The 18,982-nt window shown below is 31.0% G+C and overlaps 2 protein-coding genes across 5 annotated transcripts; one reads left to right on the forward strand and one right to left on the reverse strand.

Moving 5' to 3' along the window:
* The first annotated feature begins 5,784 nt into the window (after nt 1-5,784).
* Nucleotides 5,785-10,188, forward strand: LOC100500551 (putative aspartic proteinase). Of its 4 annotated transcripts, none has more exons than XM_006586579.3 (14): nt 5,785-6,003; nt 6,597-6,954; nt 7,059-7,119; nt 7,263-7,357; nt 7,457-7,569; nt 7,771-7,939; nt 8,019-8,058; nt 8,489-8,553; nt 8,645-8,758; nt 8,860-8,924; nt 9,017-9,173; nt 9,277-9,396; nt 9,660-9,748; nt 9,896-10,163. In XM_006586579.3, exons 2-14 carry the CDS (start codon nt 6,610-6,612, stop codon nt 9,978-9,980), a joined length of 1,518 nt encoding a protein of 505 aa, XP_006586642.1. In that variant the 5' UTR covers nt 5,785-6,003; nt 6,597-6,609; the 3' UTR covers nt 9,981-10,163. The 4 variants fall into 4 exon arrangements, with proteins under 4 accessions (XP_006586642.1, XP_006586640.1, NP_001235978.2 ...); XM_006586577.4 differs by lacking the exon at nt 5,785-6,003 and adding an exon at nt 6,021-6,268; NM_001249049.2 differs by lacking the exon at nt 5,785-6,003 and having other exon boundaries at nt 6,279-6,954; nt 9,896-10,188.
* A 1,500-nt stretch (nt 10,189-11,688) lies between these two features.
* On the reverse strand, nt 11,689-18,502 carry LOC100816719 (probable WRKY transcription factor 47). The gene is made up of 6 exons (XM_003533771.5): nt 18,224-18,502; nt 17,922-17,978; nt 17,584-17,769; nt 16,398-16,685; nt 14,660-14,773; nt 11,689-12,627 (listed from the first exon to the last, which is right to left on the reverse strand). The coding sequence occupies exons 1-6, from the start codon at nt 18,287-18,289 to the stop codon at nt 11,962-11,964; spliced, it is 1,377 nt and encodes a 458-aa protein (XP_003533819.1). The 5' UTR covers nt 18,290-18,502; the 3' UTR covers nt 11,689-11,961.
* Nucleotides 18,503-18,982: the final 480 nt, after the last annotated feature.

Consider the following 18,982-nt stretch of genomic DNA (forward strand, 5'->3'; position numbering starts at 1 on the left):
CAGTGGCACCACCGCAAACCAGGCTACACTTCCAACCACACAAATTGGAGGCAACGCTGCCATCACAGTTGTGTGTATGGCTCCCAGACAAACTGCATATAACAACACACTTGTCAATTTTCAGTCAAACATAACATATTAAATTTCATTTAACCAATACATTACGATTTCTTACCTCATGTCGTTTCATCAGATCCAATTTGTGACGAAAAGTCTAAGATCATCATTGCCAATATGTTGATTTCCACGTCGCACCACCTACAATAAAAATGAAATCATCATTGTCAACACGTTCCATCATTAATATTTTCATTCAAATCTAATTTTTTAAACGACAAACCTGTGTCGAGTGGTTTATTTTCTATACGGGAGGCGTCCTCTTTGGAGCAAAGTCGTGCATCGTTCCCATGCCCACATTTGGATTAAGATGCACATACCTCCGATTGATTTAACTTTGTAATCGGTGGCACTGCACATCTCTCTATATAAATACGCAAGCACGCAGGTCCCCACCATACGTGCTGCACTGTTCAAAGTCACGTAAAAATTGTAGGTACCTTAAGGAAACTCTGCTACTACTTTTGTTAACAAAGAGGACACCTCCTATGAATCGAAGGATCCATGCACGGGTAAACCTTTGTAATTGTTCAACGTTACCCTCATCAATATTTATGTGAGAAAAATGGTGAGCCAGCCAACTTAATTTTACACACTGCCTTCAAGTTCGCCTTCCTGTGGTCTGACTCCTAATAATTCTTCACATAAATCGGCCCAATCAAGATTTGTTGAACCAATTAATGGTGCCCCGTCAGTACGAAGACCTAATAAAACTGACACATCTTGAAGAGTAATGGTAGCCTCTCCGCATCTCAGTGAAACGTGTGTGTTTCGGGCCTCCATCTTTCAATGAACGCACTAATTAAGGCCGCATTTATCTTTAGGTATCCCATCTTCATTATCCAATAAAACCCAGATTGCCGAAGCAGAGGAACAATTTCCTCTGGTATTTTTCTTCACCTTGATACGTCGGGACTGCTCGTCTGATGTGTATTTTCTGTCTGGTTCCCCATTCCAAACATGTTCTGAAACATGCTTGGGTTGCATCCACAAAACGTCACCATCAATTGGACAGACCTAATTTGTATACTTGATGAGCATGACGACGAAGATGCCATTGATCCTACAAATAAAATATAATACAATAAAATTAATAATAAAAATTAACATATCTCCAAATTTCTAATAAATAACAAATAATATTTTTCAAATTTCAAATTTCAAATATTTCAATAACAAAATATTTCAAATACGTTAAACTATTCTAATTTTAACATATTATATGAAACTCATAATAACTACAACTACGTAATATAAAAAATTTAATTGTTATCTAATTTAAAATTTATAATTTATAGTATCTTAAACTATTCCTAATTTTTCATATAAATATTTAAACTAAATGTAACGTAGCATATAAAAAATTTAAACTAAACTTAATCTAAAATTAATAAGTTACGGAACCTAAAAGTATTTTTAATCTACTATATAATTTTTTTAATTAAACCTAGTCTATCATATAAAAATTAAAATTATTTATAATTTATCATATTAAATATTTAAACTAATTCTAATCTAAAATTAATAAATTATGGAACATAGAACTATTTTTAATGTATTATATAAAATTTAAACTAAAACTAATCTAAAATTAATAAATTACGAAACGTCAAACTATTCTGAATCTACTATATAAATTTTTTTAACTAAGCCTAACTTACCATATCAAAATTTAAAGTATTCCTAATCTATCATATAAAATTAATAAATTACATTTCTTAAAATTAAAACTATTCCTAATCTACCATATAAAAAATTTAAATTAATTCTAATCTACTATATAAAATTAAGAACTCAAACTAATGATATTAACAAATGAAACTAATAATATTAACAAATCATCTAAATCTAATGTTTCTTATAACACAAAGAATAACATACTAAAACTAAACCTAATATTATTTAAAACTAAATCTATAAATAAATGTACTGTATAAAACTATAATTATCAAATTAAATTAAATTTATCATTTTTAACTAAAACTAACTTAAGATAAAAAACTAATAACACATATTAATAAAATTATAATTATCAATTCAAACTAAAACTAACTTAAGATAAAAAAACTAATAACACATATTAAATTATCAAATTAAATTAAATTTATCATTTCTAACTAAAACTAACTTAAGATAAAAAAAAACTAATAACACATATTAATAAAATTATAATTATCAATTCTAAGTAAAACTAACTTAAGATAAAAAAAAACTAATAACACATATTAAATTATCAAATTAAATTAATTTTATCATTTCTAACTAAAACTAACTTAAGATAAAAAAACTAATAACACATATTAATAAAATTATAATTATCAATTCTAACTAAAACTAACTTAAGATAAAAATACTAATAACATATATTAATAAAACTATAATTATCAAATTAAATTAAATTTATCATTTCTAACTAAAACTAACTTAAGATAAAAAAACTAATAACACATATTAATAAAATTATAATTATCAATTCTAACTAAAACTAACTTAAGATAAAAATACTAATAACACATATTAATAAAACTATAATTATCATCAGAATACAAATAAAATAAAAAAATAATTACACAAACTTACTCAAAAATTACAAATGAAGAAGTTTGCTCAAACACAAACACCACAGCAACAACCCTTCTTCGTTTTTGCTCAAACACAGCACCAGCAAGCTTCTCTTTCCTGTTGTTTTTTTCTCGCGTGAATGGTCTACGGGGGAGGGGGGATTTAAGCACCTCAAGCAACGCAAATCACTGCTGGTGCTGGCGCTTTAGGCCAACCAAAACGCCATTGAAGTTGGCGACATCCTGCATGTTGCAGATTGCAACCCCCTTGGAAATAACCTCTGCTGGCCTGCACCCTAGGAACTCCGCGCCCTCAACTCGCCAGTTTGACTAGCGAGTCCAAGCTCCTGCAAAACGCCATTGAAGCTGGCGACACCACTGCCAGGTGTCGCGTCGAGACGGAACGCGCCAATACGAGCTGCGATTTGCATGTGCTCTACGTAAAAAAGAGCACCATGCAGGAATTACTTTAGAAACAAACTCATTTCGGGAAAATGTTTCTAAAAGTAACCCCATGCAGGAAATTAGTCGAATAGAACACATCAACTTCACAACAGTTTCGCATCGAGACATCAATTATTCACTCAAATGCAATCAATTCATGATTAAAAACATGAGAACATAATTGAATTTCATAAAATAGCCCAAAATTAATCCTCTAGGGATCCTTACACAAGTTCATTCTAATCCCCAAGCGTGAATAACTCATCCCTTGCCTCTAGCGGGCTCATGTGTGTATTCCAGCAGCGATAACGGCTCCCTAAGATTCCTCAAGCTTTTCCTCTGATTGTTCTGCTATGGTTTACAAGCGTTAGAGAGAAGGAGAAGTGATTGGAGCCTTAATTTCATTGTCTCTGTGTGAGGGACATATATCCTTCTATAGACATTATCCGCAAATCTCAATGGTGGGAATGTACAAAAATGAGTTCCAAAGGTGGTGTTCAAATTTCAAGACGATCCAACGGCTAACGAGTTCAAGATCGTAATTTTATTGGGACATGTTTAAGTGTATGTGAAAAAAAGAGAGGGTTTTGGGAGAGGAAAAAGTGAGAACGAATTTGTAAAAACTACTAACTACTATGACGTTAAAAGGGTTGTTTATATACTAGAGTACTCTGAGTCTATCATTTACTCCCTTTTTTATTTTATTATTTTAGTAAAATGAACACTATTTTACTTTTTTATTAAATAAATAACTAATTAAAACATCCTTTTATTTTCTAAAACATCATTTTACTCTATTTATTTTCTAATACTATGAAACCCTTATTTTAATTAACAAAAATTATTTTCTCTCATTTGCTTAATTTCCAAAAACTCTATTAATTTTTGGTCCACATGACTAATCATTTAAACTCAATTTCAACCTAATATCTCATCCCAAAATATTTACTTAATTCAATTAATTATAAAAACTCAAAATACATATTTAATAAATATCAATAAATATTTATTTACTGAAAACTAAGGTGTTAGAAAATACAAGGGTTTTGCTTTAGGTATTGTAATTATTAGGAACCAAAAGTGTAAGTAAGAGCATCTTCATCGCAGGTTTATATGAATTTCTAAATCATTTTTTTGTGGTCCCTGTAACACTTTTTGTGGTCCCCACGATATCATGTCATTCATAAGAAACTCATACAAATTTTTATTCCAATGCAAGAAATCACGAGAAGCAACAATAATCATAAAAAAATCCACACATTTAATAATTTTTTTATTATAACTTATTTATTATTGTAATAAAATAATTAATTTAATTTTTTATTTTACTCTAATTCTGCACTTTTTATTGTCACTATTTTCCAATTTTTTTTCAATTACTCCACTTCACTTTTTCACTCTAGAACCTTCCCCTTTCCCCATGTTGCCTTTCCCGCTTCTCCACCCCTCTTCTTTTCCCACCATAACCTTCCCCCTTCCCCACAGTTGCCTTTCTCACTTACCCATCCAACTCCAAAATCTTCCTTTCCCTTCCCACCATTCCAACTTCATTTTTCTTTCAAAAACAAAAAAATCACCTACCTTCATTTTTCTCATTGGCTTCTTCTTCTTCCTCCTTTTTCTTCTTCTTCGTTTCGTAACCACCCTTCGCTGCCACCCGTTGAGCCACCAATGTCGCTCTGTTGCGTGACCATAACCGCCCCTCGAGCCACCATCGCTGCTCGCTCGCAAAACCATTGTCGGTCAATGAGCCACCACCGTTGGCGACGATGACATGGGATTTTTCCATATTGGTTCAATATTCCTTTCCCCCTTTGTATTTTTCCATATCTGTTCATTTTTCTTCTTCTTGCGGTTATTTTTCCTCTTTTTTGTACATGGGTGGATTGTTGAAGGTGGTTGATGTTGGATAATAGTTTTATAATGTTAAGAACCCATTTCTTATATAAGGAACTCATTTTATTTTGAAGGAATGGTTCTTTTCACGTAGATTATCTTCAATGCACAATTTCTTCAAGAACCCATTTCTTCATTTTAAGAAACTCACCATGGAACTCACATTGGAGATGCTCTAAGCCGCATCATTCTATCTGTTAGGTAACACATCAACTATTACATCATCATTTAGTGTCACATCAACAAAGATTGTTAAATATTTAAGGATAGATTGATCAAAGGATCAAAATTGCATAATTGTAATATTTGCTAGAACAAAAGTGCAATTAAGTTTTTGGGCAAATTACATCAACACGTCCTTGGCTTTTATCAAATTACACAAAACCACATCTTTTTTATTTTTCTATACTAACCCCATTTAATTTGAAAATATTACATTAATACCTCCTTATATATTTGAAAACATTACATTAACACCTCCTCAAATCTTACACTAACACTCCTATAAGGGAGATGAATGTAATGATTAAATAAACAAGTGCTTGTGTAATTACACGAAATTTTAGAAGGTATTTTGTAATTTGTTCTAAGTTTTTTTTTTAAAAAAGAAAAATAAAACAACTTATTTTAAAATTTATACGAATTTAAAACATATTTAACATTATTATAAAAATGCCCATGCGTTGCACGTTCTACAATTTAATATATTACAAAAAAAGAAAATATTGGTTTAATTTTGGTCCTTGTGGATAGGGCGTGAAGCGTTGAAGTTTACACGACACCAACGCTTCTTCATAATTCATTAACATCTACTCATCTAGTACCAACTCAAGTTACCTTCTGGATTCTGGGAATATACCAAAAAATATGCCGTACAAGTACGCACGTGTTGCATCGTATGCTGCAAACCGCTGAAGTTACTTCCACACTTATTACCGTGCGGGAAATTGCATTATCCTAAGCGAAACTACGCAGTGGTTTCCATGTAAGGTTAATTTGTTCCTTTTCAGCACCAAAAACAACTTAAACATAAAATTAAAAGAGTAAACTATGATTTTGAGGGAAAAGGGGAAGTGGTAAATTTGTTTAAACTTCATACCCAGTTGCTATTATTAGGTGTAAAAAATTGCAAGGCCCTATCATAGTTTAGTTTTATATGTGAAATGAAGGGTGTGTTAGTTCCCATGTATTTGTTGTAACAATTTGCAAGACCTGCAGTATCATATTTTGATCAAACACCTTTGCATCAGGTGTGATTTTTTTTTTTCTTTTCAAGTTTATATCTTTATTCTTTAGTGTCAGGTATTACCGTTGGCTTTAGGCTTTTAATATATTTGCTTAAGTCCAATCTTTGAACCTGGAACTTCTTTATATATTATCATATAATAGACTATTTTCTGCATTTGTTTAGAAATCTCTGTTTCATATGTAGCTGTATAGCTTGCATTTAAATGAACTTTAGTCAAACTATTGAAATTGTTAGCGGAACTGAAAACTGTAACGATGGTGTGATTATTTTTTACCAATCTGCTTCTTTTATATTGCTTCTGTTGAAATTTTTCAAACATGTTGACCCAGATGAGTTGTAAGTATGGGTTTCAAGTATCTGCTGGTTGTTATGTGTGTTTTGGTTTGGTTCGGATCGTTGAGTTTTGCAACTTCTAATAATGGGGGGTTGATGAGGATTGGTCTGAAAAGGAGGATTTTAGACCTTCAGAGTCTTAAAGCAGCAAGAATCAAAGAGACTGTTCATCACAAGGATTTAGGAGGTGTTAATGAAAACTGTTGTGATGAAGATATAGTATATCTTAAGAATTATCTTGATGCACAATATTTTGGGGAGATTAGTATTGGTTCACCCCCACAATACTTCAATGTTGTGTTTGACACCGGCAGCTCGAATCTTTGGGTCCCATCTTCCAAATGCATCTTCTCTGTAAGTTATTCAATTCAATGATCTGAATCTGATGCATTTGGTTACTCATTTGAATTTTGTCTTTTTGAATGAACATGTTTTGAAAACACATATGGCACGTGCAGATCGCTTGCTATCTTCATTCCAAGTATAGGTCGAAGATATCTAGCACCTATACCGAAATTGGTAACTTTGGATTAGCATGGCATATGATTGAAAAGTTAAATTAATTTCTTTCTTTTCTTAGGTGCTTCCATATGTTTTGATATGCAGAAACAGAAACTTATTTGTTTCAATGCACATAAAGTTGAATTTGGGAAAATATGCAGGAATACCTTGCAAAATCCCTTATGGCCAAGGATCAATTTTTGGATTCTTCAGCCAAGATAATGTACAAGTTGGGGATATCATCATCAAAGATCAAGTCAGTATTTTGCCCTCTATTATTTTTCAGTCAGAATTGTGATTGAATTTTATATGCTTCTTTGGTTTCACTGATAGCTTGTTACTTCCCATCCTCAAGGAATTTGCTGAGATTACAAGGGAAGGATCTTTGGCACTTGCAGCACTTCCATTTGATGGCATACTTGGACTCGGATTCCAGGATACTTCAGTTGGAAAAGTCACACCAGTGTGGTACACACCAGAACTTCATTAATTCATTTCTGTGTTTATTGATGTTTCTTCTTTCCATTTTAAATTTGTATAGAAGTGCAAGAATAATGGTGTGATTGTATTTTTTTTATAATAATAGGGGAGAAGGATAATCAGACTCCCCTTTTTTATTTATCGAGTTTTTTGTTGTCTTAGATACAGTGATTAGTTTTGCGACTGCAGGTATAATATGTTAGAACGAGGGCTCATATCCCACAAAATTTTCTCTCTTTGGCTAAATCAAGATCCATCAGAAGAGATGGGGGGTGAGATTGTCTTTGGTGGTATTGACTACAGGCATTTTAGAGGAGATCACACATATGTTCCACTTTCTAAAAAAGGTTATTGGCAGGTATAATATATTTAGAACTTCATCCATAGCTATTATCACCAACCATGTTATTATTAACTTTTGGTGTTTGCACCTGCAGATTGATTTGGGAGATATTCTACTTGCAAATAATTCAACAGGTCCTCTTACATTTCTATTCATCATGTTGCTTAAATCTGCAACGTTTTTTCATTGTTTCTTATAGCTGTGACTGAATATGATGTATGAAGAGATTAAAATTGCTAGGCATTGCATTATAGGCTACATGCTGGAACATTTTCCAGTAGAACTAAAAGGTTTTGTGCATCAACTTTTTGCTTCTGAATTCAACTGGTCCTCTTGATTCATTTTTCACAGCATAAATTAATGATGTGATGAAGAGAGAAAAGTATGAAATGTAATTAATGATGTCATGGAGGGAGAGAGAGAGAGAATATTGTTGTATGAATAACACAACTCTAAATTTTTTTACTGCTGACATGGATTGTTCCCAAATTTTCCATGGTTGGTACTTTTCTTAATTACATTTGACCTGATTTACAATAGAAAATCATGTAAAAAAATTTACAGGCTTATGTGAGGGTGGCTGTGCTGCAGTTGTGGACTCAGGGACATCTTTAATTGCTGGTCCAACTGTATGATCTCAAACATTATTCTCCTATCTTAATACATTGTTTTGTTCACTTTTTCTTTGGGGTCTGTTTCTTACTACTTTTTTGTTTGCAGAGTGTTGTGACTCAAATTAACCATGCCATTGGAGCAGAAGGATATGTCAGTTTTGAGTGTAAAAGCATTGTCCATAACTATGGGGATTCAATATGGGAATCCTTGATTACTGGGGTTTGTTCTATTTGAATTTTACACTTAACTCAATGATTATCCACTGCTTGATTTGAATTTTAACCATCCTTTACCTACTATCTTATGTCTCATGTCTGCAGTTAAATCCTGACATTATATGCAGTGACATTGGACTCTGTTCAAACATTGGATTTAATATAATGGAGTACACTTTTCTCATTTTCCTAATCTTGATTCTTTAAGAGACACATTCCTTTGTTCCAGTTCTCTTAATAATAGTCTAACTTTAACCTGCAGCGATGTTATTGAAACAGTGGTGCATAATAAAAGTTGGAATGGATCACAAACAAGGGAGAGCCCCTTTTGTAGTTTTTGCAATATGATTGTCCTCTGGATCCAAGTTCAGCTTAAGCAAAGCAATGTAAAGGAAAAAGTATTCAAATATGTGGATGAGGTAGTTCTTTACAAACTTACAATGGTTAGATAAGCCTCAAATATGTGTGTTTCAATTAAGCACTCTCAAGCTTTATCTTTGTCTCAATTTACTTATGTAAAAGCTGTGTGAGAAGCTCCCAAATCCCCCAGGACAATCATTTATAAACTGCAAAACGATTGCTACTATGCCACACATTACATTCACCATTGGAAACAAGTCCTTTCCCCTCTCTCCAGAACAGGTTTGTTGTTTAACATGAATTCTCTGTAGTTTGTACATCAGTGCCTTAGCACTAGAAAAGTGATCATGCATAACAATGTATTTATATCTAATACCTACCTCAATTTTATTTGGCTCTCTCCAACTTCTCATATTTGCTTCTATCCCTTTCCATTAAAAATGTTTGACAAGTAAAAATAAAAAAAAGCTGGTATTGTTTGTTGTAATCCATGATTGCCATTTCATAATCCTTCAGACATTGAATCTCCTCTTTTTCCTTCTCAGTATGTTCTTCGAGTTGAAGAAGGCTGTTCTACTGTCTGCTACGGCAGTTTTGTTGCTATAGATGTGCCTCCGCCACAGGGTCCCCTCTGGTAATTTATACTAGTTATGTGAATGTCTTTGATAAAATGAAAATCATTAATGCTCCTAAATCATTGCAATATTGAGCCGGTCAAATGCTTCTCTCACTTCTTTTCAACCTCTATCTTTAGTGTATGACTGTAGTGGTATGTGTGCAGGGTTCTTGGAAGTATTTTCTTGGGGGCATATCATACAGTGTTTGATTATGGCAATCTCCGTATAGGATTTGCAGAAGCTGCATAGTCATAGTTTGGTTGCATAGTCATAGTTTGGTGTAATTAATGTGCCAAATTCTGTGAATAAAAAAAAAATGAAGGTCTATATGATTCACTACAGCAAATAATGATAGCAGTCCTTGAGGATTTGTCTCAGGGTCTCTTGTAAATGACTATTGGTATATTTTATGAATAAGATTTGTGACATTTGTTCACAAGGATTATATTGGAGAAAAGCAGAGAAAAGGATAAAAGGGAGCATAACTTTCAAGAGAGAAATGCTTGGTTAACTGTACATTTATTTTGTGGTACTTAACATCCTTATAAAATGTTAAAACACTTTATAGCAAGAGAGAGCAAGGATTATAAAACATCCTTACATTTTATCAACTAAATATATATTTTATGGTCCTCTGAAAATCTGTCATTAAATTGATCCCTCTCTCTCTCACACACACACATATCAAACAAATTAAAACATATAGTATTTGATTAAATGATTCATATTAATGTTGCATACGAAAATTAAATATATTGTGAATAGTATAAACTAAACGTATCCAGTAACCACTTGAATCGGGATTCTTATCCAGCAAGAAAAACAAATGAACACAAATTTACAGTTACACCCCTTTTTGAGAGAAATGAGGCACTGAAAAAGGACTTTAACCTGAACATCTTGGACGAAATGCTCAACCAAAATAAAAACAAATGTTCAATCAGAACTATTATCAAACATATTATGAGCATAACCTGACAAGTAAAAGATTTAATTACATGGACTTTCTATTTGCCACTTGATATTCAGCTTATCAATATTTATGAAGGAAAGATGAGGATAAGGCCATGAATCCTCAAGTGGTTACAAGTTAGAAATAATTTTGAGAGCTTCTTTACCGAAACTATAGAGTTTTTATCTACAGAAACTCTCAAAAGCACTTAAAGTGTTGTATCCAAACAAGCTAATGCTGGTGGCAAGTGTACTCTTAGTTTTATGTCCATCGGGCTCTCTACATGCAAAACTAACTTCCAGTGTCTACATGAAAATTGTAGATAATTTTATCCTTGAAAACATACTACCAGTCCCACATTATTATTTCGATGTTTACAACTCAAGGTATATTCATAACAAAGCACCTATGTCAGTGTTGTCAAGACAACACGACAACTTCAACTTCAACCCTAATTTCCTCTGTGATCTATGCAAAACCTGATCAAACTCTCTTCATGAAAAATGTAGGCCTGTGTTTAAACTTTTTATAAAGAATAAGATCACTTCAATTGCATTCCTAAATAGAGTTCAGGTTGTGACCCTGGAAAGATCGAAGTCTAAGTCTAATAAAATGTGATCAATTCACTTGGTATAATTATTAAATATTTGTTTTGGTGCAATAAAAATCTTGTTGGACTATTTAATTATTTGTGAAATTAATTATTAAGAATAATTTTTAAATTATTAAGTATATCAAGTATGAAGATTATTTTAATAATATATAACTTAATTAGTTGATGAATTGCAAGTGATAGATTAACTCACTTATGTAATAGAGGCCCTTGTAACTAAAAAAAAAAATCTCCTTTCGGTTATATATATATATATATATATATATATATATATATATATATATATATATATATATATATATATATATATATATATATATATATATATATATATATATATATATATATATATATATAACATGAGGCGGATAACTAATTACAAGGGCCAAAACTTTAGTATATATGTGTTCATTAATTTATTTTACAAAGGAACGGCTAACGAAAGCCAGTGTTACAATGGATGTTTTCCGTGGAGTGAATATTTCACGTAGATTTCTTCATAAAACTTACCTCTCTCTCTCTCACACACACATATGATATAACATATACTTGCTCACCTCTTCTTGGGACAAGCAATTGCCACATTCTCCATTTGATTTATTATATATATATATATATATATATATATGTTTAACTCTAAATCAAATTCCTCTAAAAAAGAACAACTAAATCAACTGAGTAGTGCAAGGCTGATGAGGTGGTATTATTGCAGGCACCTTAGAACAAGGGTCATAACCACCACTACTCTTACTAAGTTGGCTTTGGTTATTGATGTTGTTCTTCTGATCAGGATCTTCAGTGAGTGAGGAAATGGCTGAAAACAATGCTGCTTTGAGAGAAGGATCTTTGGTTATAGCCTCACTGACAACATCCACTAGGGCAAGGTTTTTATTCTCTGGGGCTAACATGGTTGGAAGTGGAACCCTATACCACAAGTGCATCAAATCCTCAGAATAATTTTGAGGGTTTCCATGCAATGGAAGAGGGAAAAATGATGGTGTATGGCGGTCTTGTGAAGAAGTGGTGGCTCTTTGGAATTGGAGATAGTTGTTGGGCTGGGTTAGGTCCAGTGTTACTGTGGGGCATGTTGCATTGTGGGAGAAAGTGGCCACAGCAGTACTTGGGGAAATAGTGGATGGTGATGAAGAGAAGAGGGGTGAGTTTGAGAGAGTAGTGGTGCAATGTGAGCTTGTGATTGAGCCAGAAAGGAACATGTTCAGTGCAGCTGATGTTGAGCTTGCCAAGGGTCTTGCTGCTGGTGGGAGTGGATGGTTGTGGTTCCCTTCATAGGTTGTGATGAGAATAGTCTCATCCTTAAAACACCTTTGCACCTGTTATGTGAATATGCCACCATATGTTAAGAGAATTGTGCAAGAAACTTTCAACACAACACATACATTAAAAGAGATTTTTTTTTTCAATTTATGTATAAGAATTAAAGATAAATACTAAAAATATTTATAATAATTCACACATTTTATTCGATCAACCGTAATAGACTTTTGATTATTGGAAGAGAATTTATACTTAGAGAGGCTGATGTATCAATAACAAATCTCAGTCAGCCGAATTAGAATAGACAGGTTATTTGCTTTAAATTCTTCATATAACCACAAAATTGTTATTACTAATATCGGCAAAATTAACTATTCAAGATGCAATGCTAGCAAGGAAATATAATCACTAGTGTCAAAATACTTTAAACCATACGCCATATATATTATTAAGTTTATTTGAAGACTTAAGAGGTATAAAGCAAATTTAAGAATGAAATCTTTTATTAAAAATTAAAGGAAATTTTTTGGATTTCTTTAACTATTAACTATTAAATATCTTTTTCATAAACAAAATTATGATATTGGTGAAGAGTTGTTACTGATTAATTATTACCTACAGTACCAATAAAAAGATTAACAGTTACTTATACTATTTTAATTAAAATTTATTTTCAAATATAATTTTACAATAATTTTTTTTGAGGTATATTAGTATTTAAAAAAAATTTAAGACCTTTTTTTTTAGACTTAAAGTCCTTGTTTGGACTACTTAGACCTTAAGCCGGTTCAAATTGAAACCACCAAGTTTACATAAAATTATGTGTGGCTTAAAGAATAGGGAACATGATTATAAAAATTATTAATTAATTCCTTCAAAATTCTTGTTAACACTTTAATTTTCTTAAGATTTTCACCCAATTAATCCCTTAAATACTTTAATTGTTACCTAATTAATATTTAAAAGATTCTTTGTGGCTAATAGGGTTGGTCTAACTTATACCAATTAAATATGGGACGGGGTTAAAAACCTCATAGACAGTTGGTATAATTCATTATGTACTTAAAAATAGTTGTACAATTTTCTTAGTTGTACCAATTATATATGATGAAGTTGTTGAACCCTGTGATTATATATAGTTTTCTACAAGGACCAATATATGTTACCAATTATCAAGCCTCCCCGCCATTTTAATCATTTGCAAGATCTTTGAAGAACTAATTTGGTAATAAAATCATTAAAAAGACTAATATTGGTAACAATTAAAATCTTTGATAGAATAGTTTGAGAACCATTTTTTTAAGGTTATTACTGACAAAAGTCTAAAAGTATTGACTAAGAAATTAAAAGAAAAAAATTATATTAAAAATCATAGAAGCACATTTAAAAATAATATAAGAAAACATATTTTTACACATCTCAATAAATAAAAAAATATTTTTTAATTAGTGTCCAAAATAAATTAGAGTATCGATTAACATTTCTTTATTTTTAAGACTATGACAAATGTATAGTTTATGATGTGTTTGGGAGCGAAGGGCGAAGGTTTTACGCAGAAGAGAAGAGAGTAGCATAAAAGTTACAAATTTCAAGACATTTCCACGGTTTAGTGTGCGATAAATATTAGGAAAATTTTCAAATAAAAATATTAGGAAGATTTGTGAAGAAATTCTTTTTTTTTTTCCTTTGCTACAAGCTGCTGTCCGTCTTCATCCACACAAAAATGCTTCTTTCTCTCTCACATTCTCTCTTGTGCAATACACATAACAATAATAATAATAATGTTTCTTTTTTTTAACCTATAAAATTGCTCACGTATTTCTTTTCTACCAAACAATTTTTATTTCTCTTCATTCCTTACCTATTTTTCTTCTTTTTGTTTCTCATCTACCTACTTTCCTTCCCTCTATTTCTTCTCCCTCCATCAAACACACACACTTAGTGGATCAAGGGTTTTTCTCAGCTGAATTTAAGATTCTCCCTCCTCTCACAGCAATGATGCAATGTGTATAATGTATGCATGTCACAAGGAAGTAATTAAAGCAAAGTGAAATGATGGCAAGAAAATGTAAATGTATATCCACGAACATGCTTACGAACTGGGCATGCAGTTCCCATGCTGCAACGGTAGTAGGCTCGAGGACAAGGGTTGCCTTTCGCTGTCTTTTGTCCGTACTTTCTCCATTGACACCCATCGCCCATCTGAAACATTAAAATAGCAATTATAATGCAAAATCATACCATTTCCACCCAAATGCACATCCCCTTTTATCAGAAGAGGTGACTCAAAATATTAATAGGTAACATAAAAATGCAAAATTGCTACGAGCTTTTTTTTTAATTATTAAACATAATGTAACTTCTTTTGTCTAAAAAACATTTTTATTAGTTTTACGAACATGATAATTCCACACTTCTATGTATTATATTTGTTTTACACCCTTTGTCTTCTTCTTTCACACATGTAGTATGGTTTTTTATTATATAAAAAAATACAAGTTGGTTCACAAAAGAAAATAACATTTATGGGAGAGTGTGAGAATGTAGAAATATTTGATGCGAAATGATTGTTTTTTGAGAAATTATAACCTGTTGATTACTATATTGTTATATAAATAATATAGCTAATCTATTTTATTTTTTCAACTGTTGTGATTTTTTTTTATCTCTGATGATATATTTCACAGACATATATAACGGTTAAATTTATTCTCAAGTTGGGTGTCAGAGTACTATTGGTTAATTAAATTCTTCTCTAGACTCATAACTTTAGAATTCAAAACTTTAATATTACAATTTTGTTGAAGATGACATATCACTTTCATTTTAGTTAACTAGTGTGCATTGCTATTGATCTTATTGTCATTCAATCATGAACAGACATGTACAATAATAAGAATATTTATGTTTAAAAGAATTATTTTAAAAGTTGATTTAAAATAATTAATAATATTAAAATGTTTACACTTACCGTAAATCAAAATTAAATTCATATTTTAAAAATTATATTAACTCTTTCATGCATATACATTTTAAATATGAGATTTGTTAATCTACATTCTTTTATTTTTTTTAATTATATTATGTTAACAAACTATATTATAGGTAACGTATTCCAACTTAAAAAGAATTGAATGCGCTTTAGCAAATCTCACACAAAGCACTTGCTAAAATACATAAACTTGTTTTTCAATTGGTGTATATTAGCAAGCTACATTGTGAATATATTTGAAGATAATATTTAGTTAAAACTTAGTAACGTATTCCAACTATAAAATAAACGAATGTACGCTAGCTAGCAAACCTCTTTAAATATATTAATAACTAATATGCAATTATGAAATTATATAGAGTCACTCTCAAAGAAAAAAAGAAATTATAGAGTCTATAAAACGAAAAATAGCTTTTGTTGATTGCACACAAGCCGGCTAGGGAGGTATGATTATGAGTCAATTATTATTGTTTTTTTTACTATAATCAGTCAATTATTAAGTATATAAAATAATAGAAATTGTAATTTAGAAAGACTAATTTGCACCCTTCAACTTCATGTAATATCTGATTTAATAAATAAACAAAAGCTTTAAGTACCTATAAATTAAATTAGTACAAATTAAACTTATTAAAAAATGGTACGTAGTAAAAAGTTCTTTCAAAATTGGATAAGAACTAAAGTTTAATTATGAATTGTGTTCAACGTGTTTCACAATTGTTTCGCGCGTGTTAAATAAGTTTTTTTTTTTCTAGTATAAAATTACTTAGTCGTATACAAAAACCTAACGCTAATAATAATATAGTAATTACAAAAGGAGATAGAAATCCGTACCAAAGAAAAATCTGATCGTGCTCTTATGGACACTCTAGCTCTCCTGCAAGTAACCTCAGATGCTTGATCTTCTGTGCTTTTTACTTCATTCAATGTTATTTGACTGTTGATTTCACCTTTAACATTGTACTTATTAATATCACTTGCAAGGTTTTTGCCTAATATCTTCTTTTCAACGTTTTCTGCTATTGCACATGCTTTTGTGTTGCCGTCTAAAATTGAAGACTCGCCAATATTCAAAAACTGCCGAGTGTGTAGCATTGGTTTCTCGGCATCTTGTTTATTTCCCTTCAAAATTTATATGAAGATTTGCAACGTTAACTTCTTTAATCACACACACTTAAAGGGATGATATAATATAGTGCAAAGTTTATATTATATGAAGATATCAAGCTAGTATATAACTAAATATAGTTCAAAGATCAAGCCTTTAAAGGCTTGGTTGACCACACACCCATCAAAATTTATTTTTATAATTCAATATTTTAAAATATGGTCAAAAACTACAACTGGGAGAGTGCTAAATTCAATGTAAAGATTTTTGGAATCTTGTTCACATTCACATTTGCGACTACAATTTTTATTTAGTGCACAATAATTACACCGAGTTTAAAACTTATGTTTTCATGTATACTACCTAAAATCTCTTACCATAATGATTCATTGCGAACAATTTTGTTACTACATCAAGTGCATATCTCAGCAATTTTTCATAATATTATTGATTGCAATGAAATTCCAATTACAAACTCCAATTTAAAATCCTATTTAATAGCCATAGCTACCAAAGACTACCACTAGTCCTGATTTTATTTTTTTTCATTTTTTCCAAACTAATTTTACTGATCTTAATTTCTACTTCTCTATCTTTCTGTCACATGTATATACGTCACGATAGTTATACAAAAACAACAAAAAAAATAACAATTTTTCTTTTTTTTCTTTTGGACATATGTAATCGTTGCTTATCTGTTTGTCTTTAATTCCTGGATAGAGACCTCCCTGGCCGGACATTATTGCTGGCACTAAACATATATGTTGAGTTGTTGTTGACCAAGTAAAACTAGATTAATTTGTTTTCAGGCAATAATATAAAAATTTGAATCGAAGGTAACTAATTAAACATATAGAAAATGAACTATATTGAATCATTGATCAAAACAAAATTTAAGTCAAACTTAATTACCTGCGAGTCATGATGATTATTATTATTGCGAGGTGATGATGATGAAGCTGATAGTTGATGCTGCTGCATCTCAAAAAGTATGCGATTCTGAAGAGTAGTGCAGTGTTCATTAACCTGATTCAGCATAGCCTTTAAGATTTCATTCTCTTTCTTTGCTTCCTCAAGCTTGATTCGCAGCATCCCCATCTAAGAACCACTCACCCAGAAAAATTAATTATTATTGATCATCTTCAACATAAGGTGCATCAATGAAAATTTATGCAGATTAATTAAAAATATAAAACATATGTATAATATTGGTTTATGGGGTACCCCAGAAATTAATTAACATTACTCACTTGGTTAAGGGATTGTCCTGAGTTATTCAGGCTCAAGCTGAGGAGAGTAGATCCCATCTGCACAGGTTTTTTTTTTGGTCCATAATTAGTTAGCAAAAATCATTTAATTAATAACTCAAAATTATGTAATATTATCAAGGTCAACTTCAATTATAGTCGAATCAGTCATTTTTTTTAAATTTTTTTTGCAAAATTAATATTTTCAAAGTGTTATGCATGATTGCAACCACAGTTTTTAAAAGCTTGCAAGAAAATAAGCAATAAGAAACATCACATATATATATAAAAAAAAAAAAACTTACAGTATTATCAGATGATGGCTTTTCCTCATCTTGCAGCAATTCATTTATCACAATTTTATCTTCCATTTATATAGCCTTTAAGCTTGATACTACCACTCAGATGATGATATCAGATATGCATATATAGCTGCGAATAGGGTTTAACACCAAACTTTTGAAGCATAACTATATAGTGGGTGTAGTCTGCAGCGTTTATGGACGAAATTTCTGCACGCACAGTACACACCACCAATATAAGTCCTTGTTAAGTCTATATATTTTTCTAGTAGTTTGTTTTTCCATCTGAATATTTTAATTCCGTTTGTTAAATTAATACTTTTCTACATAAAAAAATATGTAAAAAAATTACCTCGATAAGGGGTGGAGAAAAAAGATATAGAGATAAGAGGGAGAAACGTAGCAACGATTAAAAAAATTAAAGTTATGTTTTATTTATTTTAAAATGGAGGCTCTAAGACGTGGTTGAATAGGACATGGAAGACTAAATCCTAGTGTTGAGACTCTAGGGATCAAGGACTTTTTTAAAAGGCTCTAGGGATCAAGGACTTACTAAGGAGCCACGTACTAATAAATTAATGCATTTTTTAATCCAAAAAGCACAATAAATTAAATTAATGGATTTCATTGTTTAAAGTGAACACTTATTTTATATAAGATAAAGTAAATTATTTCAGTTGTTAATAATAAAATCAATAATCAATATTATATGTACATATACATTACAAATTATAAATGTATTGAAATATAAGTCGTTAATTT

This window comes from Glycine max, chromosome 9 (assembly GCF_000004515.6).
Source record: "Glycine max cultivar Williams 82 chromosome 9, Glycine_max_v4.0, whole genome shotgun sequence".
Taxonomy (NCBI): domain Eukaryota; kingdom Viridiplantae; phylum Streptophyta; class Magnoliopsida; order Fabales; family Fabaceae; genus Glycine; species Glycine max.